At 50.5% G+C, this 24,971-nt stretch overlaps 1 protein-coding gene across 11 annotated transcripts in view; it reads right to left on the minus strand.

Annotated features, from left to right (window-relative positions):
* LOC147101658 (dynamin-1) overlaps nt 1-24,971 on the minus strand; it is a 304,832-nt gene that overhangs the window by 218,837 nt on the left and 61,024 nt on the right. For all 11 annotated transcript variants that reach the window (XM_085965406.1, XM_085965413.1, XM_085965404.1 and 8 more), the window contains exon 2: nt 2,570-2,643. In XM_085965406.1, coding sequence (XP_085821532.1) covers nt 2,570-2,643 — 74 coding nt within the window. The remainder of the gene's footprint in view (nt 1-2,569; nt 2,644-24,971) is intronic.

Genomic DNA, 24,971 nt, shown 5'->3' on the forward strand with positions numbered 1-24,971 from the left:
ACTGTACGGGTGAGCCCGAAAACGCTGTCCATGTTCAAATCTGTCCTCAGTAATCCTTATCGTCCAGAACTTGTAGTAAGGGGGTTTGCGTGCTCGCTACGGGCGGGGCGAAACCACTTACAATAATTGGCGATTGCGGCAGGAGCCACAGGAAATTGGCCACCGCAAAATCCGGTTACAATGGCCCATAAGGAGTGCTGGAGCAGGCACTTATCTTGCGGAGCTGGAAGCTCCCGCTTCCCTTTCATTACCGGGTTTCCCAACCCTGTGGAAACCCTTCAGGGGAACCTGTGCATAACGGCATCGTTACTTCGTGTAGAAAAAGGCACACTCTTAATTTAATCTGCATTGGGAGTCACTTTTTCCTGTCACAATGACTGAGAACAGCAGAGACAGCAGCAGCAGAGGGACTCCAACTCTACTGAAGCTTGGCAGGGGGAGCAGATGACCAACAAATACCAAAGATAAAAATTGTCTTAATATAAAAAAAAAAGTTGGGTTGGATTAGCTGTACCTAAACTGCTGGGTCAGGTTACTGTGTAATTTACTTCGAACTACATTTAATGAGGTGCGGACTGCTCGCTGAACATCTGTTTCTGCCCAAAACAGCTGGCATGTTCGACGCATCTCGCTTTTGTTCTTTCCCCCCGCCCCCCACACCACCACCCCCACACCCCACACCCCCACCCCCCACACCCCACACCCCCACCCCCCACCCCCACCCCCACCCCCCACACCCCACACCCCCACCCCCCACACCGCCACCCCCACCCCCCACACCGCCACCCCCACACCCCCACACCGCCACCCCCACACCCCCACCCCCCACACCACCACCCCCCACACCCCCACCCCCCACACCCCCACCCCCACACCCCCACCCCCCACTCCCACCCCCCACACCGCCACCCCCACACTCCCACCCCCCACACCACCACCCCCCACACCACCACCCCCCACACCCCCACCCCCACACCCCCACCCCCCACTCCCACCCCCCCACACCGCCACCCCCACACCCCCACACCCCCACCCCCCACACCCCCACCCCCCACTCCACCACCCCCCACACCGCCACCCCCACACCCCCACACCCCCACCCCCCACACCCCCACCCCCCACTCCCACCCCCCACACTGCCACCCCCCACACCCCACCTTTTCCCTGGCTCTGCACTCGCTGAAACACTCTTCGCCTCTTATGAGGGATCGTTGACCCGAAACGTTAACTCGCTTTCTCTCCCCACAGGCACGGCCTGGCCCTGCCGAGTTGTTTTTCCAGCACTTTTCTGCTTTTACTTCAAGATTTCCAGCATCATAGGAACAGGAGGAGGCCATCCAGCCCCCCTCGAGCTCATCCCTCCATTCAATGAGATCGTGGCTGATCTGTGACCGAACAGCCAGCCACAGTATTTTGCTTTTTGGAACAAGGGCAATGGAAAACTGGTTAGCGCTATTTGCTCGATCGATACGTGGGTGGTGGGGAGACTCATGATCAGCAGAGCTCCGATATGTTGGCCACTCCATGTGAATGGGCCGCGCAGCCAGTTAAAAGGGCCCCCACAACAACAACAACAAAATTACAGGGAACACTGCATAGGATATACGGGGATGTAGTCACAGCAATGCGGTGTCCCCGGAGAATGGTGGGACATGGGATTGAATCAATGCTCCTCGTGCATTGATTCAAAGACTGCCTACTTCCACCTCCATAACATCACCCGTCCTCCGCCCCTGCCTCAGCTCATCCGCTGCTGAAACCCTCATCCATGCCTTGGTTACCTCTAGACTTGACCTATTCCAACGCACTCCCGGCCGGCCTCCCACATTCCACCCTACATAAACTTGAGGTGATCCAAAACTCGGCTGCCCGTGTCCTAACTCGCACCAAGTCCCGTTCGCCCATCACCCCTGTGCTCGCTGACCTACATTGGCTCCTGGTTAAGCAACGCCTCGATTTCAAAATTCTCATCCTTGTTTTCAAATCCCTCCATGGCCTCGCCCCTCCCTATCTCTGTAATCTCCTTCAGCCCCACAACACCACCCCCCCCCCCGGTCTCTTGAGCATCCCTGATTATAATCGCTCATCCATTGGTGACTGTGCCTTCTGTTTCCTAGGCCCTAAGCTCTGGAATTCCCTGCCTAAACCTCTCCGCCTCGCTACCTCTCTTTTCTCCTTTAAGACGCTCCTTAAAACCTACCTCTTTGACCAAGCTTTTGGTCACCTGCCCAAATTTCTCCTTACGTGGCTCGGTGTCAAATTTTTTGTCTTAAAATACTCCTGTGCAGCGCCTTGGGACGTTTTACTACATTAAAGGCGCTATATAAAGACAAGTTGTTGTTGCTGTTGATTTTACAGTCTCAGGATTGCCATACAGTGGTCACTTAGCAAGGCCCACCCTGCAGAGAGATTACAGGAATGAAACCAGAGGGAGCTTCGCATTGTGTGCCCGTGTTAGTGAACGGTTTCAGAACAACAGTGGGGGCTTAGACGGGCAGCGCAGTCACCGAGACAAAAGGAAGAAACTACTTCACATGGGATGCAACACTCATCTCTCGTTGCTCCCTACCTGTCGGAGAGTTAATCAGCTGAAGAACGAGAGGTCGCCTGGTGACAATCCCAGATCCACGAGGAAGGAAGTCCCTGAAAATGAGATTTGGAGAGATTTGAACATCATTTCACACACAGAAAGTCACAGATGGGAAGTAAAGCGCAACAAAAACAATACTTGGGACTTCCCTCTTGGGGCGCTGCGGCACGTCGCGCCACGGTCGTGCAGGCCTCCCTCCCCTGATTAAAGGGGAGGGGCCCTGCTGGACCACCGGGGATTGGGGTGCCGGCAAAAGAGCTCGGCACTCAAGAGGAATGCCGGGCTCACGGAGCGCAGCCGGCACTCCGCGGGGGGGCGGGTCAGGAGGCCGGGGACGGCAGCGGAGGCAGGTGCTGGTAGGCGGCCAGGAAAAAAAATGGCCGCCTGGCACCTCACCTTTAAATAGCGCCGCCCCAGCCACAGGTAAGCCACCCCTGACCCCGTCGGACATAGCATCCGGCGGTAAGTCAGGGGGTGCTACCGAATATCACGGCCGGGGCACGAGCTGGGCGCTGCGCACGGCGATGATGTCATCGCCGGCAGCGCAGTGCCACGGGACGCTAACGGATACTGCCGCCGCTAACCTCCCGCTGAATTTCGCGGGAGGCGTTGGCGGCGCCGTGCCCAGGCGCTAGTTGCTTTGCGCCCCGTTAGCTAACAGGATGCGCAAAGCAACCGAATTTTTCCCCCTACATCTTGACGTAAGAAAACTACTAGGCACTTGATCTGAGCGTTAAACAAAGCTTTAATCAACTGTTTTACAACATGGAGATCTAGTTGTGTCCTTCATGAGTTCCTGTTAAGAATGTCCTGCGCAAGCTGGGCCCGTGCCAGAGTATTTATACTCTCCCTGGACAGCGCCACCCGCAGGCCGCTCAGTATTATTTCATAAGTCTTTCTTTCATGAATGACTGATTCTTGTCACATCTCTTACACAAGTCATTCTCTCTCTGGGTCACACACCATCTATTATTAAGGACGCTGTAACAGGGCACGTAGAAAGTAATAATAGGATTGGGCAGAGTCAACACGGACTTATGAAAGGGAAATCGTGTTTGACAAATCTGTTAGAGTTTTTTGAGGTTGTAACTAGCAGAATAGATAAGGGGGAACCAGTGGATGTGGTGTATTTGGATTTTCAGAAGGCATTCGATAAGGTGCCACACAAGAGGTTATTAAACAAAATTAGGGCTCACAGGATTAGGGGTAATATACTAACATGGACTGAGGATTGGTTAACAGACAGAAAACAGAGAGTAGGAATAAATGGGTCATTTTCGGGTTGGCAGGCTGTAACTAGTGGGGTACTAGTGTGATAGAGTGAAACGGGCGATCGCGAGTCAGCAACCCAATTTTACATCTATACCCATTTTTATTTCCATTGGCTTCAATGGTCAGAACAGCCATTTTATTCCACTCGTGAGTAAGATCTTCAGAACCCACGCACCCACCATCTCAGCCACTGGTCAGCAGAAGGAGTTATACTGCACGAGACATCGGCGGTCCATGACCAGTGCCACGAGGAAACCGCAAAAGCAAATAGGGTGTAATACATACCAACAAGAAATACTATGTGTCATGAATCTTACCATTCATGTAGAAATGACTCATGAGATAACACTGGGCGGCCAGCTGGTGGTGCCGTCCAAGGAAAGTATAAATACTCGGGCGTGGGCCCAGTTTGCTCAGGACAATTTTGTAACCAGGAACTAGTGATGTAACTAGAAACTCGTGGTTATGAAACAGTTGATTAAAGCCTAGTTTTATACTCAAACCAAGTGTTTAGTAGTTTTCTTACGTCAATATGCTTCCTCTGTATCATGTCTTTTTTTTTTATTCATTGGAATGAACCAGATGGGATTTTACAACAATCGGCTAGTTTTATTTTTTTTATTCCAGATTTATTTAATTGTATTTAAATTCCCCCAGGTGGGATTATGAACTCGTGTCTCCGGATCATTAGTCCAGATCTCGGGATTACTGGTCCAGTAACATAACCATTATGCTACTGTACCCACCTACTCGAATACTGTGTCCAGTTTTTGGCCACATCACATGACGAGAATATGGAGGTCCTGGAGGGAAACTAGATTGATACCTACTTCAAGGGCCTCGGTTACCAAGATAGGCTTAGAGCGCTGGGGCTTTTTACTCTGGAAAAGTACAGGCCTCGAGGAGTTTTGATTAAGACAATGAAAGGATTAGACTCAATCCAAGTGGGTGCCCTACTTAAGCTGGATACATTAAGGAGGGCCAAAGGACACAAGCGCAAGTTGTGTAAGCATTGAACTAGGTTAGACGCTAGGAGGTACCTTTTGCAATAAGTCAACAACTTCTAGATCAAGTTGGCGGCACATGCAATGAGTGCGGGGATTCACTGCAAACATTCAATAGGAAGCTGGATGAGTTCCCAAGAGTGGCCAACATAACTGCATATAGAAGGTAGGTGGGTCATTGAGGGATGTGTCACCCGGTCCCCGTGATCTCCTCCAACTTGTCGGATTGCCAGCAAGGGGGGGCGGGGGTGTTTGGGCAGGAAATTCCCAGAGCTTTTTCCTTAAATTGGCTTAAGGTTTTTTCCGCCACCCGCAGGAAATCATGTGACTGGTGGGATGAGGGGGACGGCGGATGCACAGAAACTACACAATGACAGTATGTAGGACTGGCTCGACAGACCAGCTGATCTGTGCCCGTCCTTCTCTGTAGGTTTCACCTCAGCCCCCAATTTATCCTATAATCCAAGAGTTTGAAATTAATTGATTGGTTATGAGGGGGACCACATTTATATTACTTGTTGGTTTAGGTCACTAGCCTAGATTTAAGTAGGACATGAATGGAGAGTCCGCCCCCCCCCCCCCACGGTCCTCCCAAGGCATCCGTCATGGCAAGGAGCTGGTCTATCCAGTGTGTTCTCTTGCAAGCACTATGTAAATATGGATACATGGAATATTGCATGCACAGAAGGAGGCCATTCGGGCCATCGTGTCTATGCTGACTCTTTGAAAAAGCTCTCCAACTAGTCCCACTCCAGCGCTCTTTCCCCACAGCCCTGCAAATTTAATTTTTTTATTTTTCAAGTATATATCCAATTCCCTTTTGAAAGTTACTATTGAATCTGCTTCCACTGCCCTTTCAGGCAGCGCATTCCAGATCATAATTGCTCCTTATCTCCCCTCTGGTTCTTTTGCCAATTATCTTAAATCTGCGATTACTGACCCTCCCGCCAGTGGAAACCGTTTCTCCTTATACTCTGTCAAAGCCCCTCATAATTTTGAACACCTTTGTTAAATCTCCCCTTAAAACTTCTCTGCTCCAAGGAGAACAATCTCAGCTTCTCCTGTCTCCCCACGTTACTGAAGTCCCTCGTACGTGGAGCAGCTGTCCCAAGTGTGTACAGGAGAGGAAGTTCCCTCTTTGTTGCCTCACTTTTAAACAAAAGTGTTTTTTTCTTTAAAAAAAATAGCTTAAATTTAGAATAAAGGGTCACTAAACACAGTAAAATGTTGGACAGTGACTCAAACAAGCATTGAGGATCAACCCCATTAATAAACAGGTGCCCCCAAAATAAGAAAGACTTGCACCTTTCACGACCACCTGATGTCCCAAAGCACTTTACAGCCAATGAAGTACTTTTTGAAGTGCAGTCACTGTTGTAATGTAGGAAACACGGCAGCCAATTTGCGCACAGCAAGCTCCCACAAACAGCAATGTGATGATGACCAGATAATCTATTATTTGATGATGGTTGAGATAAATATTGGCCAAGACACTGGGGAGAACTCCTGTGCTTTTCTATCAAAACAGCACCATGGGATCTTTTACATCTACTTGAGAGAGCAGACAAGGCCCAGTTTTAACATCTCGGCACCTCAGACAGTGCAGCACTCTCTTAGTACCACACCAGAGTGTCAGCTTAGATTATGTACCCCAAGTCTCCTGGAGTGGGAATTGAACCCACAGACCTTCTGACTTGGAGACAGAGTGTGCTACCCACTGAGCCACGGCTGGCACTGCCCAACCACAGGTGGGCCCACCAGCCACACACTCCCCTCTTTGCACAGTATTATTCAGCATGTAGACTGGTGGGTGGGGTGGAATGGGACACCCGGGATGATTGACTGCGCGACTTGGTGAACCACCATTGGCCTGTGGAGTTATCTCTGTCATTACCTTGGAAACAGAATCTCATCAAGTGTATCAGGAGTTTTCATTCTTCATCCTCCTCTCCTTCCTCCACTGCTGGTTTTATTAGAATGTGGGGCTGGGGTGGGTGGGGGGGGGAGGGTGGGAGTGCTGCATCAATAAATTTGAGTGGAAATTTGGCATTTTCTGAGTAAATACCAATATATAAAATCATACACAAGGAAAAGTGATATTTTGCAGCCCATAACAGTGCCAGTCGATTTACTGCTCCTTCAGGCTCGCAGCGTGAAAGTTACTTTAATTAAACATTTCCAGCAGGAGATAATAATCCTGACTCTCGGCCTCGCTGTAACAGATGACTCCTCTCGAGGAAGGAATTCACTTCAACATAATGAGGATAGCTTCGTCACTCCCAGCCCAAGGAGGCAGCCACAAGGTAGACTCAGGTGGAGCAGTTCTGTCCATCTTATCCATCCAGAAAGCCCCTACAGATACCGCTGCTTCCCACCTCTCTGACACACCCCCCACACCACACCCCACTCCCATCATCAAGCCATTTCTCACATCGATACTGCTACACGGACTGTCCATGTGTTCCATCATTCGGGCTGTGAATACAAAAATCTGGGCTGACACTCCAGTGCAGTACTGAGGGAGTGCTGCACTGTCGGAGGCGCCGTCTTTTGGATGAGGTGTTAAACCGAGGCGCCGTCTGATCTCTCAGGTGGAGGTAAAAGATCTCGTGGCCACTAGAAGAGCAGGGGAGTTCTCCCCGGTGTCCTGAGCCAATATTTATCCCTCAATCAACATCACCTAAAAACAGATAATCTGTTCATTATCACATTGCTGTTTGTGGGAGCTTGCTGTGCGCAAATTAGCTCCCGCTTTTCCTACATTACAGTGACTGCACTTCAAAAAGTACTTCATTGGCTGTAAAGCTTTGGGACGTGCGGTGGTTGTGAAAGGCGTTATATAAATGCAAGTCTTTCTTTCTCTATCCGTCCACGGCATCAGTCCTGAATTCAACTTGTTTGAGCCAATGTCCTCTTATCTTCCAGTCATGGCGTAACTTAAAACTAATTTCCACTCCATTTACAATTATTATAAACCTGTGCTCACATAGCCGCCTGCTCTCAAGGCTAAAAACAGCCTAAAATGTCTCCAGTCGCTCCCGACACCTGGTGTGGGGAGGTGAGGATGAAATTCCTGGCAGATGCTCCCGCCGCACTTCCGGCAAAGAATCACCAGCAGAACGGGAGCATCTCCGAAGATGTTCAGCGGCCGAGAGATCAGCTCTGAACCACCTCCAGCACTCGTCCCTTGTGACTCAAGGTAAAAGATGTAAAAGATCTCACGGCACCATTACAAAAAAATATATATATATTGTATTTTTTTTTCTAATTTTCTTTGAACACTTTTGTTTATTAATTAGTCAGGAAAAATATTGAGGATGATGCTGTTTTGACTGGGCCGGGGCGTTTGGAGGCCGGAGGTCATGCAGCAAAACCTTCAGGAACACATCCAGCCAGAGTTTGTACCCTTATGTAGGCTGAGGGTTGCCAACTGAGGCTGTGTGTATTCCTGCAGGATTCATCACATGACCTCCGGCCTCCAGCATGTCAATCCTCACGTTGCCCTGCCTTCTCACGCCAAATCGGATGATTCTTGACTGTCAAGTCAAAAAAACAACCGATTCCCCTCCCCCCCCCCATCCTCAATATTTTTATAACTGTTCAAAGAAAATGAAAAGAAAAGATGTTTCGTCTCCGAGTTGCTCGTAGCCGTGTCCTGGAGATTAATCTACAATCGCTGGAGACTCCAGGACGGTCCTGGAGGACTGGCAACTCTATGTAGGCCCGAGAGCTTAATACAGGCCTGACCTTGCCGCTGCAGATCCTCGGGTACACCTGTCCAGCAAGTGAAACGCCTGGAACTATGGCACAGTCCGTACATGTGAGAGATCACAATCCTCCTCAGGGTGGAAAGAATGGGAGATTATGAGCCTCATACCAAATGCAGAAGGGTTTGTAGGCCTGGTTAAAAAAAAATGCCAAGTAGGCCCTGGGTTGGCTCGGCATTGACAGCAATGGATCTGGGGCATTGACGGGTGACATCCTGTCATCAGGCAAGAAAGGAACTAACCCCCCCACCCCCCCACCTGTTACCATGGCAACGACAGCCAGTGATTCACCGACCGGCCTTCAGTTAGTCAGCAGAATAAAGCTGGGGCCCTGTCTTTAGGGCTCTAACAAGAGATGATTTCTGCATCACACATTAAAGTAGCAGCTGCCAGAACTAATTTGCGGAAGCAGTTTAATTGCAACGACCTGCTATTGGCTACAGGCCAAGGAAAAGGCAGATTACAGGGCTTACTCCAAGCTCACCGGTCTGGTCACATCGTCATCACTCAAGCAACACAGCTGCGTATGTATTCCTCCAGGAGATTTTGCCATTAAGCACCGCCCGCCTCCCCCCACCCCCTTATTTTCCCCTTCTCCGCTCCTGAAGGCCCCAAACTGATGTTGGGATATAGTTCTGTCTGACAGAAGGTGCTGGGAGGCTACTCAACAAGATGCATCCCAGCAGAATCTGATCACATGCATGTGATTTCCAGCCTCTGAAAAAGTGATCAAGGAGCAAGATCTCCGGCTGCTCCCCCCAAATTACTGCATCCCTACTCCCCCCGCAACCCCCTGCCCCCACCCCAGCCTACTGAGGTCAGTCAACTCAGCACAAAGCTGGGATCCTGCTGGTCTATACTGCTCACAGTCTACACTGGGTGGTGTACTTTCCCCGGAGACAGACTCAGTATTAAAGGGTCGCCGTCTTCACGCACAAAAAGCCTTCTGAACACGCCAGCATGCCAACTGTGCATGATCTCACTTTGGCTTAGATACTGAGGAAAGTTCATAGAATCATAGAATGTATAGCACAGAAGGAGGCTGACGTAAGAAAACTACTAGGCACTTGGTCTAAGCGTTAAACAAAGCTTTAATCAATTGTTTAACAACATGGAGGTCTAGTGGTGTCCTTCACTAGTTCCTGTTAAGAATGTCCTGCGCAAGCTGGGCCCGTGCCCGAGTATTTATGCTCTCCCTGGACAGCGCCACCCGTAGGCCATTCAGTTGATTCATGTCAGAGGCCACTCGGTCCATCGTGCCTGTGCCGGCTCTTTGGTAGAGCTGTCCAATTAATCCCACTCTCCTGCTCTTTCCCCACAGCCCTGTAATTTTTTTTATCTTCCCCCCCCACCCCCCCTTCAAGTATTTATCCAACTCTCTTTTGAAAGTTACTATTGAATCTGCTCCCACCGCCCTTTCAGGCAGCGCATTCCAGATCACAACAACTCGCTGCGTAAAAAAATGGTGTGCACTTTTCACCATAAAGAGAATCTGCCAGCATTTTATAGGATCAGGGAGGAGGCCATTCAGCCCCTCGAGCCTGTTCCACCATTCTATTAGGCCATGGCTGATCTGTACCTCAACTCCAGTTACACACCGAGATACCCTAACCCAACAAAAATCGATCGATCGGAGTCTTCAAAATTTCAATTGTCCCAGCATCTACAGCCTTTTTCACTTCCCTTTGTGTCAAAAGTACTTCTTGATTTCACTCCTAAAATGGACTAGTTCTAGTTTTAAGATAATGCCCCCTTGTTCTGGACTCACCCACCAGAGGAAACAGTTTCTCCAAATCGACCCCACCAAATCCCCGCATCATTGTAAGCGCCTCTATTAGATCACCCCTCAACCTCCTAAACTCAAGAGAATACAAGCCAAGTTTAGGCAACTTGTCCTCATAATTTAATCCTCTTCTAAACCGCGGTGCCATTGTGGTGAGGCTGTGCTGCTCCCCCCTCCCAGGCCAATATATCCTTACTGAGGTGCGGGGCCCAGAACTGAACGTGGCGCTCCCGATGGGGCCTGACCACTCCTTTAGAAAAAATGTCAACTCAATAGGAATCTGGTTTTGATGCAGAGAAACTGCATCTGTCCAGGGCAGTGGAAGATGCTTCTCCGAGGGGAAGTCTGCAGACAATGAAACCTGCACAGGGCTTGTACTTAAACTCTCGTCTGGCGTCGTCCAACCCCCCGCCCCCCCACACCGCTGTCCCAGCCAGCTTTACACAAGTCAATAACCACAGCTTTTAACTTAGATTTCTTATCGTGGAGTAGCTCTACTGTGGCCAGACTGGAGGGGGTAGACCTCCTCTGTGTCTTAAAAAGAAAAACTTGCATTTCTATAGCGCCTTTCACAACCACCGGACGTCTCAAATCGCTTTACAGCCAATGAAGCACTTTTGAAATGTAGTCGCTGTTGTAATGTGGGAAACGCGGCAGCCAATTTGCACACAGCAAGCTCCCACAAACAGCAATGTGATAATGAGCAGATAGTCTGTTTTTGTGATGTTGATTGAGGGATAAATATTGGCCAGGACACCAGGGATAACTCCCCTGCTCTTCTTCAAAATAGTGCCATGGGATCTTTTACATCCACCTGAGAGAGCAGACAGCACCTCATCTTCCGATTAGGCACTCTGCAGCCTTCTGGACTCAATATCGAGTTCAACAATTTCAGATCATAAGCTCGGCCCCTATTTCATTTTTTCTTGTAATTTTTCCACTCCTTTCCCCCCCCCCCCCCTTTCCTTTTGTTTCTCTCTCACACCTGGCAGCTATCTCTTGCCCTGCCAGTACACTTTACACCTAATCTCAGCCTATTACCATCTCGTCTAGCTTCTAATCTCTTTTACTTCTTTTGTTTCTTTTATTCTTTTGTCCGATCGCAGCCCTGCCTTCGATCTAGTTTCTTTTCTTTCCAGTTTTGAAGAAGGGTTTGACCCGAAACGTCAACTCAAATTTCTCTCCACGGATGTTGCCTGACCGGCTGAGTTTTTCCAGCATTTTCTGTTGTTACCTCGGTTTAACGCCTCATCCGAAAGACGGCACCTCCGACAGTGCAGCACTGGCTTGTCAGCCTAGCTTTTTGTGCGCAAGTCTCTGAAGTGAGGCTTGAACCCATAACCTTCTGACTCAGAGGTGAGAAGTGCTACCCACTGAGATCATCTGAGAGGGAAGATTCCCCGACTTCACTATTAACAGCACAATCAAAGGATTAAAAAAAACTAGGGCCTAGAAATTGGTCCCGGGCGGTGGAGCAAAACGGGCTGTATCGGATCGGCCGCCCGTTATACCCAGTGCCTGATATTTTATTCCATTGACTGCAACAGGACTGAATATCAGGCACTGTGTATAACGGGCAGCCCATACACATATCCGCAGCATAACTAAGACCGCCTATTTCCACCTCCATAACATCGCCCGTCTCCGCCCTTGCCTCAGCCCACCCGCTGCTGAAACCCTCATCCATGCCTTTGTTACCTCTAGACTTGCCTCCCACATTCCACCCTACGTAAACTTGAGTTCATCCAAAACTCGGCTGCCCGTGTCCTAACTCGCACCAAGTCCCGTTCACCCATCACCCCCTGTGCTCGCTGACCTACATTGGCTCCCGGTTAAGCAGCGCCTCGATTTCAAAATTCTCATCCTTGTTTTCAAATCCCACCATGGCCTCGCCCCTCCCTATCTCTGTAATCTCCTTCAGCCCCACAACCGCCCCCCCACCACCCTGAGATATCTGCGCTCCTCCAATTCCGCCCTCTTGAGCATCCCCGATTATAATCGCTCCACCATTGGTGGCCGTGCCTTCAGTTGCCTCGGCCCTAAGCTCTGGAATTCCCTGCCTAAACCTCTCCGCCTCGCTACCTCTCTGTCCTCCTTTAAAATGTTCCTTAAAACCTACCTCTTTGACCAAGCTTTTGGTCACCTGCCCTAATTTATCCTTATGTGGCTCGGTGTCAAATTTTTTGTCTTAAAATACTCCTGTGAAGCGCCTTGGGACGTTTTACTACGTTAGAGGCGCTATGTAAACACAAGAAGTTGTTGTTGCTGACCCGATACCGCCCATTTGGCGCCACCGCCTGAGACCAGTTTCTTGGCCGAGAAGCTGTTACCCATGGCAACCAGGCGGAGGTCATCAAACACTTTAACCTCAGACTCAGCAGCAGCCGGAAAAGTTGCCACCGAGTGGTCAATAGGTGCCACCCAAAATCATTCAACGGCCCCCCGGGGCTCAGCTCAGAACCACAACATCACGGCGCAGTTACCCACGGAGGCAGGCATCAGGTCAGGTGCTCTTCCCATTTTCCTGCAGGATTTGTTTCCTTCCCACCTCGGGCCGCAGAGGCCTATTCTGGTGCCCGTACTATTGCGCCGGCTGGAATCAGCTGACCAGGCACCGGCCGGTGATCAAACTCAGAATCCTCCCGCTCAGCACCACACCAGGCTGGTGCATTTACACACACACCGCCATCCAGGGGGGGCGGGGGCTGGTTCCTGACTCGTTTTTAAAAAATGGTCAGCGAGTGTCTCGAGATGTCAGGAAGCAGGCCAACGCAGAGACACAAAGGAGTGCTTCCAGTCAGGCCCATACAGCTCCTTTCAGAGACAGACAGAGAGAGAGAAAAAAAAACCAACAAATCTGGTCACAAATGTGCTTTGAAAGCACAAGTATTCATCCCAAATGGTGTTAACGTCAGCGGGAACAATTAACAATGGCCCGAAAAGATCCAAGGAGGTTGCTGACCAAAGTCGACAGGCGCACAACACTGCAGGCTCTCCTGGTACCGCAGTATTGAACAAGTCAACGCTGCTCAGTGATGGGCAGCTGGCCAGTTAGATTTTGGCAGCTTTTGCTTTCATCGCTTCAATCTGGAGGCAGTTCTCCTGGTGTTGGACTACACGAGCAATATTTTAAAGCACATCAGATTAAATCAAATGGTATTTTCCTCCGGGCATTCCAACCCTCTCACTGCCAGGGATTTGTGACTTGCAACAGCACAGCTGGAGGGAGTGGGGAAGGGAAAGATTTTTTTGCAAAGTATTACACCCTCACTTCACATCCACCCCCCTCCACCTCATCAAAAGATGGAATTCTAGATATTAAAATGATTGTGGGCTTATGGAGTGACTGTCTGGCTTATCTACATCCCTTAATGGCTGATGACAAGTCTAGGGATCACTGAGTAGATTAGCACAGGTCTTCATCCCAAGACCTCAGTGCAGGTCTGTATGCTTCAGGACATCCAGTGCCAGCTCTAGTGCGTTCAGAATGCCACTGGAGTTTGCCCTCAGGAAGACCAGCCTTGGCTCAGGTGGCGATTGGAAAGGGTGCCAAAAGACAGCAACACCAGGGAGCCCGGACACAAACACGCGATGGGCAAAAACACTGCCACATACCACCTCATGGTCCAGTGTCGGTGGTCATTCTCGTGTCCGAGAACTCTGCGTTCCCCCGGCTCTGGCCTCTCGTGCATCCCTTCCATTGGTGGCCGTGCCATCAGCTGTCTAGGCTCCAAGCTCTGGAATTCCCTCCCTAAACCTCTCCGTCTCTACTGCCCCTCCTTTAAGGCGCTCCTTAAAATCTAACACTTTGACCAAGCTTTTGGTCACCTGCCCTAATGTCTCCATTTTTGCCTCGGTGTCAGTTCCTATTTGAAGCACGTTTTGGACATTTTACTACGTTAAGGGTGCTATATAAATGCAAGTTATTGTGTTACAGGGATGGTGCCCCGAAGGCAACTTGAATCTGAAGAATTTGGCACTTGTACGACCCAATCTCACAGGCATGCCAACTCCAAAGACAGCTGCTCATGCCAACTGCCACCTTGTGTGCACTTGTTGCATCTGGCCGGGGGGGGGGGGGGGGGGGGGGGGTGGCGGCGGGGTGGTGGGAAAGAGAGGGGGCGCACATTACCAATCCCCTCCGGGTAAATGCAAATCATTCCAAACTAGCACACTGGCCAAAGGGGACCAGCACTCATCTCGAGCTCAGCTGACAGCTTCTGATCGAAGGCAGTCCCAGGACTCAAGCTGTGCAGGAAATTACTGGGAGAGTCTCAGGAGCTGTGGGAGGAATCTGACATCAGGCTAAAAAAACAGGCCAAAATATTTTCAACAAATCTAAAATTGAAAAAAAAACGCATTTTAACGCTAACATTTTTTTTTTGGCAGGTTTTTCTAGCAAGTCGAGGGATGCCAGGGCTGGGAATGTTTCCCCAATTCAGTTACCCAGTGTTCGGGTTGCCAACTCTGGTTAGACACATTCCTGGAGGCTTCAGTCACATGACCTCCTGCCTCCAACACCCCCTCCCCCCCCCCCCCCATCTGCAATAAATAATAAACAATAATAACAAAAGAAAACACTGGAAAAACGCAGCAGGCCAGGCAGCATCCGTGGAGAGAGAAACAGAGTTAATGTTTCAGGTCTGGGAACCTTCAAGGGTCCTGATGTAATAAAACTCACTACGCACTTGGCTCGAGTATAAAGCAAGGCTTTAATCAACTTGTTTCAAAACATGGCGGTCTAGTTGTACTTCACTAGTTCCTGTCTTACAAAATGTCCCTGAGCAAGCTGGGCCCACGCCCGAGTATTTATACTCCTTGGACGGCGCCACCAGCTGGCCGTCCAGTGTTATTTCATGAGTCATTTCTTCATGATGATGAGATTTATAACAGGTCCCAGACCTGAAACGTTAACTCTGTTTCTCTCTCCACGGATGCTGCCTGGCCTGCTGAGTTGTTCCAGCGTTTTCTGTTGTTATTTCAGATTTCCAGCACCCGCAGTATTTTGCTATTGAAATAATAAACAATGTTCAAAGTGAATCCAAAATAAATCCACTTTTTAACGCCAATGTAGTTTCTCCTGGGTTGCTCACAGCAGTGCCCGGGAGATTAATCTTTCATTCCTGGAGACACCAGGGCAAGCCTGGAGGGTTGGCAACCCTTACCCAGTGTCCCGGACACGGTGTCACTCACCCTCTGCTCGGTCCCGGCCTCAACCCCAACCCGAGGTGTGCGCCCCCTACTGTATCAGAATCAACAGTGCCCATTTCCCACACCTGCCATCCTTGCTGGTCATCTCGGAGACCCCCTTCTTAATCACGGGCTGGAGACCAGCCTGCTTTGTAAATGGCTCAAAGCTGGAGGCAGAAATACCATCCTAGAACCGGAGTTTTTCCCTGTGTATCCAACCACAGGCACGACCACTGGGTGGGGTGGAGAGTAAAAAACATAGAAGATAGGAGCAGGAGTAGGCCATTCGGCCCCTCGAGCCTGCTCCGCCATTCAATGCGATCATGGCTGATCATCCAAATTCAGTACCCGGTCCCTGCTTTCTCCCCATATCCCTCGATCCCTTTAGCCTTAAGAAATATATCTAACACCTTCTTGAATATATTTAATGAATTGGCCTCCACTGCCTTCTGTGGTAGAGAATTCCACAGGTTCACCACTCTCTGGGTGAAGAAATTCCTCCTCATCTCTGTCCTAAATGGCTTACCCCTTATCCTTAGCTCAAAATGGCTCTTCAAATTGCAGAACATAACCCAGCACTCGTGTACAAAACAGGCCAGTGACCCTCACCACCCCGCACACTGTAGTAAAATCCTGGCTACGCACCAAGACCCATTCACCCATCACCCCCTGTGCTCGCCGACGCTACATTGGCTCCCGGATCACAGACGCCCCAATTTTAAAATTCTCATCCTCATGTTGAAATCCCTCCCCGGCTTCGCCTCACCCCCTCCCTGTCTCGGTTACCTCCTCCAGCCCTACAACCCTCAGAGAACCCTGCGTTGAATTCTGGCCTCTTGCGCATCACATCTGCCGCCCCCCCCCCCCCACTTCCTTCGCCCCACCATTGGCGGCCGTGCCTTCAGCCGTCTAGTCCCCAATCTCTGGAACTCCCTCCCTAAACCTCTCCACCTCGCTACCTCTCTCTCCTCCTTCAAAGATGCTCCTTAAAACCTACCTCTATGACCAAGCTTTTGGTCACCTGCCCTAATATCTCCTTACCTGGCTCAGTGTCCATTTTTTTTTGTCTTGTAACACTCCTGTGAAGCGCCTTGGGATATTTTACTATGTTAAAGGCGCTATATAAATGCAAATTGTTCTTGTGGGGAATCTCAACCAATTGTTTTTGTTAAACATTAAAAGGTGAATCGCTGCTCCGTTTTATTTTCAAACCCTGTAAAATCTGCAAGCGAAGCGATGGAAATGCTCACACAAGCCCAGTTAATGCATTCACATCAGGAAGCATACAGTGACAAATAAAAAGAGCCGGCAATCACTCTTGAAGAAAATAAATCTTCAGCATTAAATTCTTGCAAAGAAATAAACACAAGAGCCACTTCATCCCGTCCATCCTAAGGTTAAATCCAGCTATGTCGACCTTTCTCACAAGTCCAAAATTCCATGAGCTGGTTTAGTTTTTGTAGCTACAATTTTATATATATATTTTTAAATGATATAAAATTAGATTTATTACACTGCAGGCCTGTCAAACAACTGCAGTACTTTGAAAAGTCGTCGGATGGCGCTGCTGAGCTTTTTGGAGCGGTGACTGGCCTCAACAGCACCATCAGTGGCGAGCTTCTGCCACTGCAGCTTGGCTTCCCCACCCATTTGCTCCTTGCCAGTTTGCCGGGATAATCTTGGAAATGTCAAAATGAGAGACATGCGAGCTGACAAAATGCATGGAGCCTGATAATCAGATATAGCTGAAGGGTCCCAAATTCTGAAAATCGATATTCCAATCTGAAACTGGGTTTTGGCATCTGCAAGACAAGTGTTACTGGCAAAAGTAGTCCCCAAATTGAATAAAATTAACCTCAACAATTTGGTTATGCTAGTTAAAGGAAAGAGCGACTGAGAGACTATTCTCATCACAACAACTAACTTGCATTTATATAGCGCCTTTTAATGTAGTAAAACGTCCCAAGGCGCTTCACAGGAGCGTTAGCAAACAACATTTGACACCGAGCCACACTGGAGATATTAGGACAGGTGACCAAAAGCTTGGTCAAAGAGGTAGGTTTTAAGGAGCATTTTAAAAAGGAGGGGAAAAAAAGAGGTAGAGAGGTTTAGGGAAGGAATTCCAGAGCTTAGGGCCTCGGCAGCTGAAGGCACGGCTGCCAATTGTGGAGCGATTTAAATCGGGATGCGCAAGAATCGACCATAGAATATACTGACGATGGGATACGATATGACGATTACACACTGCGTGCAATAATGACAGCGAATAGAAACATAGAAGATAGGAGCAGGAGTAGGCCATTCGGCCCCTCGAGCCTGCTCCGCCATTCAATGAGATCATGGCTGGTCATCCAAATTCAGTACCCTGTCCCTGCTTTCTCCCCATATCCCTTGATCCCTTTAGCCTTAAGAAATATATCCAACTCCTTCTTGAATATATTTAATGAATTGGCCTCCACTGCCTTCTGTGGTAGAGAATTCCACAGGTTCACCACTCTCTGGGTGAAGAAATTCCTCCTCATCTCTGTCCTAAATGGCTTACCCCTTATCCTTAGACTGTGACCCCTGGTTCTGGACTCCCCGATCATCGGGAACATCCTTCCTGCATCTAGTCTGTCTAGTCCTGTTAGAATTTTATAAGTTTCAATGAGATCCCCTCTCATTCTTCTAAACTCCAGCGAGTATAATCCCAATCGACCCAATCTCTCCTCATACGTCATTCCTGCCATCCCAGGTATCAGTCTAGTGAATCTTCGCTGCACTCCCTCCATGGCAAGAACATCCTTCTTCAGATAAGGCGACCAAAACTGCACACAATACTCAAGCTGTGGTCTCACCAAGGCCCTGTACAACTGCAGCAACACATCCTTGTTCCTGTACTCGAACCCTCTCGCTACGAAGGCCAACATACCATTTGCCTTCTTAACCGCCTGCTGCACCTGCATGCTTACCTTCAGCGACTGGTGCACAAGGACACCCAGGTCTCGTTGCACTTACCCTTCTCCCAATCTATTGCCGTTCAGATAGTCTGCCTTCCTGTTTTTGCCACCAAAGTGGATAACCTCGCATTTATCCACATTATACTGCATCTGCCATGCTTCTGCCCAATCACCCAACCTGTCCAAATCATACTGGAGTTTCTTGGCATCCTCCTCACAGCACATACACCCACCCAGCTTTGTGTTGTCTGCAAACTTGGAGATATTACATCTAGTTCCCTCGTCTAGATCATTTATATATATTGTGAATAGCTGGGGTCCTAGGACCGATCCCTGCGGTACCCCACTAGTCACTGCCTGCCACTCGGAAAAAGACCCATTTATTCCAACTATTTGCTTCCTGTCTGCCAACCAGTTCTCTATCCAAGTCAGTACCTTGCCCCCAATCCCATGTACCTTAACTTTACACACTAATCTCTTCTGTGGGACCTTATCGAAAGCCTTCTGAAGGTCCAAATACACCACATCCACTGGTTCTCCCTTATCTATTCTACCAGTTACATCCTCAAAAAATCCCAGAATTGGGTATGTATTCCGATTGGTTACGACACTTTATATTTAGTGGAACCAGTGTCTGGTTCTGGTACTAGACTAGACTCGCAACTCAAGAGTTCTATAGGTCAATCAGTTGAATAACTCCTGTGGTAAATTGTGAAAGTGAAGTCCATAAATTTAGTCATTTGAGGGCTAGCACCAGGTAAAAAAAAGTGGCCCGATTGTTGTAAAAGTCCAACGAGGTCCCTAAATGTCCGTCGAGGAAGGGAACCCGTCTGTCGCCCACCACGTGAATCTAGTTCACACCGTGTGGTTGGCTCTTAATGCCCTTCAGTAATCTAGCAAGCTGCTCAGTTGTACACACGGACATTCTCAGGGCCACAAGTAATAAGAACAATCTTTGCCAAGTGTGGTAAACCACTGTTATACCTGTCTGTGTCTGTATGTGTATTCCACTAGGTACAGGTCTGGACATGCCTCGGCTGACTCCTCCCACTATTCCAGGTATATAAGTGACTACCTCCCAGTCCCTTAGTATTCTGGACGGGTCGACCACTCGAGACAAGACCTTCATTCTTTAGTTAATAAAAGCCTGATTGTTACTCGCTCAACCTCAGTCTTTTGAGTAATGGATGGCGCATCAATTTTATTAACTAAATTTTTTATAATGGAGAAGATCCTCACACCAGCATGCCTGGACCTGGACAGTCGGGAAGCGGACGCTTCCACCAAGTTTGCTCACTGGCTCACGTGCTTCGAGACATTCCTGACTGCCTCCACTGCGGTCGAAACGGATGCGGACAAACTGTCTGTCCTGTTCTCCAAGGTGAACCACCGAGTGTACTCAGTCATCCGGGACGCGACCTCGTACACAGCCGCCCTCCAGCTCCTCAAGACCCAGTACACGCGCCCTGTGAACGAAGTATACACTAGGCACCTTCTGGGGAGTCGCAAGCAACAACCCGGGGAATCGACTGAGGAATACCTCCAAGCACTGTCCGTGCTTGGCCGGGCCTGTGGGTGTAAGGCGGTAACGCCCACTAAGTACACGGAGGAACTGATCCGGGATGCCTTCGTAGCGGGCCACAAGTCCAACTACACCCGACAGCGACTGCTGGAGCAGAGTGACCTCACCCTCGACAAAGCCTCCGACATCGCACTAACGCTGGACGCAGCCTTCCGGGGCATGGATGCCTACTCCTCTGCACCGTGGACGCCGCGGGGAACGACAACCTGGGACACGGTAGGACAGCCCCATAGCACCGTGCCACCCCAGCCACAGCCCAACAACGGCCCAACTACCGCAGCAGTGTCCCAAAGCCAGACAGCAGTATCCCAAGGCCAGAAATGCTACTTCTGTGGCCAGGCCAAACACCCCAGAGCGCGCTGCCCGGCGAAGAATGCGACCTGCTCGGGCTGCGGGAAAAGGGACACTACGCCAGCGTCTGCAAGGCCAAAGCCACCCCGAACGCCAGCAGCGCCACGTGTGGGCCGTGCAAGCCGCCATCTTGGGCCCCAACAGCGCCGCGTGTGGGCCGTGCGGGCCGCCATCTTGGGCCTCCCCAGCCATGTGCGAACCACCGCAGCAGCAGCCATCTTGGACGACTCCAGCCACATGGGAATCATGGACGCCGCCATCTTGGACACCAGCCGGGACGCAGCAGACCGCCAACCCCCCCCCCCCCCATCTGATACTCGCAGCGACACACCGACCCCTACGCTGGCCTCTGTGACGCTGGACCAAACGAGACCGCACCAGCTAGCTCGGTCCAAAATGGACGTTAAGGTAAACGGCCATGCAATAAACTGCCTTTTTGACTCCGGGAGCACAGAGAGCTTCATCCACCCCGACACGGTGCGGCGTTGCTCTCTCCCAGTCCTGCCTGCGCACCAGCGGATTTCTATGGCCTCCGAGTCCCAGTCAGCGGACATTGGCGGCTACTGCGTGGTGACACTAGTAGTAGACGGGACTGTGTTCAATAATTTTAAACTCCTGGTCCTGCCCGACCTCTGCGCTGCCGTTCTACTGGGGTTGGATTTCCAGTGCCACCTCAAAAGCGTTACGATGGCGTACGGTGGCCCCCTCCCCCCACTCACAGTCCGCAGCCAGCAGCCTCCAAATTGCCCACCGCGCACCAGATGCAACCTCTCCACACTCAGAGTCCCACCCCCCCCCACTGTTTGCTAACCTCACCCCCGACTGTAAGCCCATCACCACAAAGAGCAGGCGATACAGTGCCGGGGACAGGGTTTTCATCAAAACTGAAGTGGAACGGCTCCTGAAGGAGGGGATTATTGAGGGCAGCTCCAGCCCCTGGCGAGCCCAGGTTGTGGTCGTTAAGACCGGCGAGAAACAACGCCTGGTCATCGACTACAGCCAAACAATAAACCGCTACACCCTGCTGGACGCCTACCCACTCCCCCGCATAGCTGACATGGTCAACCAGATCGCGCAGTACCGCGTCTTTTCGACCATTGACCTGAAATCAGCGTACCACCAGCTCCCCATCAGCCCTGAAGACCGCCAGTATACTGCTTTTGAGGCAAACGGCCGCCTCTATCACTTCCTTAGGGTTCCCTTCAGCGTTACCAACGGGGTCTCCGTCTTCCAAAGGGAGATGGACCGGATGGTCGATCAAAACGAGCTGCAGGCCACTTTCCCTTACCTAGATAATGTGACCATCTGCGGCCATGACTTGCAGGACCATGACGCAAACCTCGAGAAATTCCTCCGCACCGCCCAACTCCTGAACCTGACATATAACAAGGAGAAGTGCATATTCCGCACAGACCGCCTCGCCATCCTTGGCTGTGTTGTGGAACACGGGGTCATCGGTCCCGACCCGGACCGGATGCGTCCCCTTATGGAACTCCCACTGCCCCACTGCCTAAAAGCTCTGAAGAGGTGCCTAGGGTTTTTTTCCTACTACGCTCAGTGGGTCCCCTACTATGCAGACAACGCCCGTCCGCTGATCAAGTCCACCTCTTTTCCCATGACGGCAGAGGCCCGCTTAGCCTTCCACCGTATCAAGGAAGACATTGCCAAAGCCACCATGCACGCAGTGGACGAATCCATCCCCTTCCAGGTGGAAAGCGATGCGTCCGACTTCGCTCTGGCCGCCACCCTTAATCAGGCGGGGAGACCTGTGGCATTCTTCTCACGAACCCTCCAGGGCCCGGAGACCAGACACTCCACGGTCGAGAAGGAGGCCCAGGCTATCGTGGAGGCTGTGCGTCATTGGAGGCACTACCTGGCCGGAAAACGATTTACCCTGCTCACTGACCAGCGTTCAGTTGCTTTTATGTTCAACAACAAGCAGAGGGGCAAAATCAAAAATGACAAGATCTTGAGGTGGAGAATCGAACTTTCCACCTACTATTACGAGATCTTGTACCGGCCTGGGAAGCTCAATGAACCCCCAGATGCCCTATCGCGTGGCACCTGTGCCAGCGCGCAGATCGATAGGCTGAGGGCCCTCCACAATGACCTCTGCCACCCGGGGGTCACCAGGTTCTTCCACTTCATCAAGGCCCGCAACCTGCCTTACTCCATCGAGGAGGTCAGGACCATGACCAAGAACTGCCAAGTCTGCGCTGAGTGCAAACCGCACTTTTATAGACCAGACAGAGCCCACCTGATAAAAGCCACTCGCCCTTTCGAACGCCTGAGCGTCGATTTCAAAGGGCCTCTCCCCTCCTCCGACCGCAATGTGTACTTCCTCAACATCATTGACGAGTACTCCCGGTTCCCGTTCGCTATCCCCTGCCCGGACATGACCAGTGCCACGGTCATTAAATCTCTGAACAGCCTCTTCACCCTGTTCGGTTTCCCCAGCTATATCCATAGCGACCGGGGCTCATCGTTTATGAGCGACAAACTCCGCCAGTACCTGCTCACTAGGGGTATAGCCACAAACAGGACCACCAGTTACAACCCCCGGGGGAACGGACAGGTGGAAAGAGAGAATGCAACAGTTTGGAAGGCCGCCCTACTAGCCTTAAAGTCTAGGGGCCTTCCGACCTCCCGCTGGCAGGAGGTGCTCCCCGATGCGCTCCACTCGATTCGGTCACTGCTCTGCACTGCCACCAATGCCACCCCTCACGAGAAAATGTTTGTCTTCCCAAGGAAGTCCACATCGGGGACATCGTTACCGCCATGGCTGACATCCCCAGGGCCGGTACTACTGAGAAGACACGTGAGGGCCAATAAAATGGACCCCCTGGTCGAGAGGGTCGACCTCCTCCACGCCAACCCCCAGTACACTTACATTGCGTACCCGGACGGGCGGGAGGACACAGTCTCCATATGAGACCTCGCACCCTCGGGGACCGCTGTAACCCACTACCCATTACCACCCCCCCCCCCACAACCCGATATCCAACCCCAGCAGCCGGCTCGCCTTGGACCGTCACCCACGAGGACTACACTCCAGGGCCCCAGCCTACACGGGACGCGACGCCGGAAGCTCCACCACCCCTGCCATCGCCACGTCGATCACAGCGGCAGACAGGACCTCCGGAGAGACTCCAATACACGAACTTTTAAATACACTTCACCCCGCCGGACTCATTTTTAAACAAGGGGTGAATGTGGTAAACCACTGTTATACCTGTCTGTATGTGTATGTGTATTCCACTAGGTACAGGTCTGGACATGCCTCGGCTGACTCCTCCCACTATTCCAGGTATATAAGTGACTACCTCCCAGTCCCTTAGTATTCTGGACGGGTCGACCACTCGAGACAAGACCTTCATTCTTTAGTTAATAAAAGCCTGGTTGTTACTCGCTCAACCTCAGTCTTTTGAGTAATTGATGGCGCATCACCAAGGAAAAATACAGAGTCGTTATCCATTACACCAAGTTTCCACTCATTCAGCGCCCCATCTAATTTTCTGAAAGAAAGTAAGACTTGCATTTCTATAGCGTCTTTCATGACCACCGGACTTTCCCAAAGCGCTTTACAGCCAATGAAATAATTTTTGAAGTGTAGTCACTGTTGTAATGTAGGAAACGTGGCAGCCAATTTGCGCACAGCAAGCTCCCACAAACAGCAATATGCTAATGACCGGATAATCTGTTTTTTGTTATGTTGGTTGAGGGATAAATATTGGCCAGGACACCAGGGAGAACTCCCCTGCTCTTCTTCAGAATAGTGCCATGGGATCTTCTACGTCCACCTGAGAGCGCAGACGGGGCCTTGGTTTACGTCTCATCCAAAAGATGGCACCTCCGACAGTGCAGCACTCCCCCAGCACTGCACTGGAGTGTCAGCCTAGCTTGACGTGCTCAAGTCTTTGGAGTGGGACTTGAACCCATAACCTCCTGACTCAGTAGGTGAGAGTGTTGCCCACTGAGCCACAGCTAACATTACACCAAGTTCTCACTCATTTAATGCCCCATCTAAATTTCTGCACAGGTATTTGCTGCCAGTCTTGTAATTATATCAAAATGAGTCCCTGATGACATGGCTTAGACCTTCATGCAGTTTCCCAGTGTTTGCCTTGTAGTTCTTCGTCATCTACCTGCCCACTTAAAAAAGTATTTCGAATAGGCATTAAACCAAGACCCTGTCTGCCCTCTCAGGTGGGCACAAAAAATCCCATGGCACTATTTCGAAGACTAGCAGAGGAGTTCGCCCTGGCCGATATTTATCCCTCAACCACCATCATTCAAAACAGATTCTCTGCTCATTATCACATTGCTGTTTGTGGGAGCTTGCTGTGCGCAATTTGGCTGCCGCATTTCCCACATTACAACAGTGACTACACTTCAAAAGTACTTCATTGGCTGTAAAGCGCTTTGAGACGTCCGGTGGTCGTGAAAGGCGCAGCCTTTAAGATTATGAAAGGGTTTGATAGGGTAGATGCAGA

The sequence above is a fragment of the Somniosus microcephalus genome, chromosome 23 (genome assembly GCF_052327205.1).
Source record: "Somniosus microcephalus isolate GS21.2 chromosome 23, FLI_Smic_1.0, whole genome shotgun sequence".
Classification (NCBI taxonomy): Eukaryota; Metazoa; Chordata; class Chondrichthyes; order Squaliformes; family Somniosidae; genus Somniosus; species Somniosus microcephalus.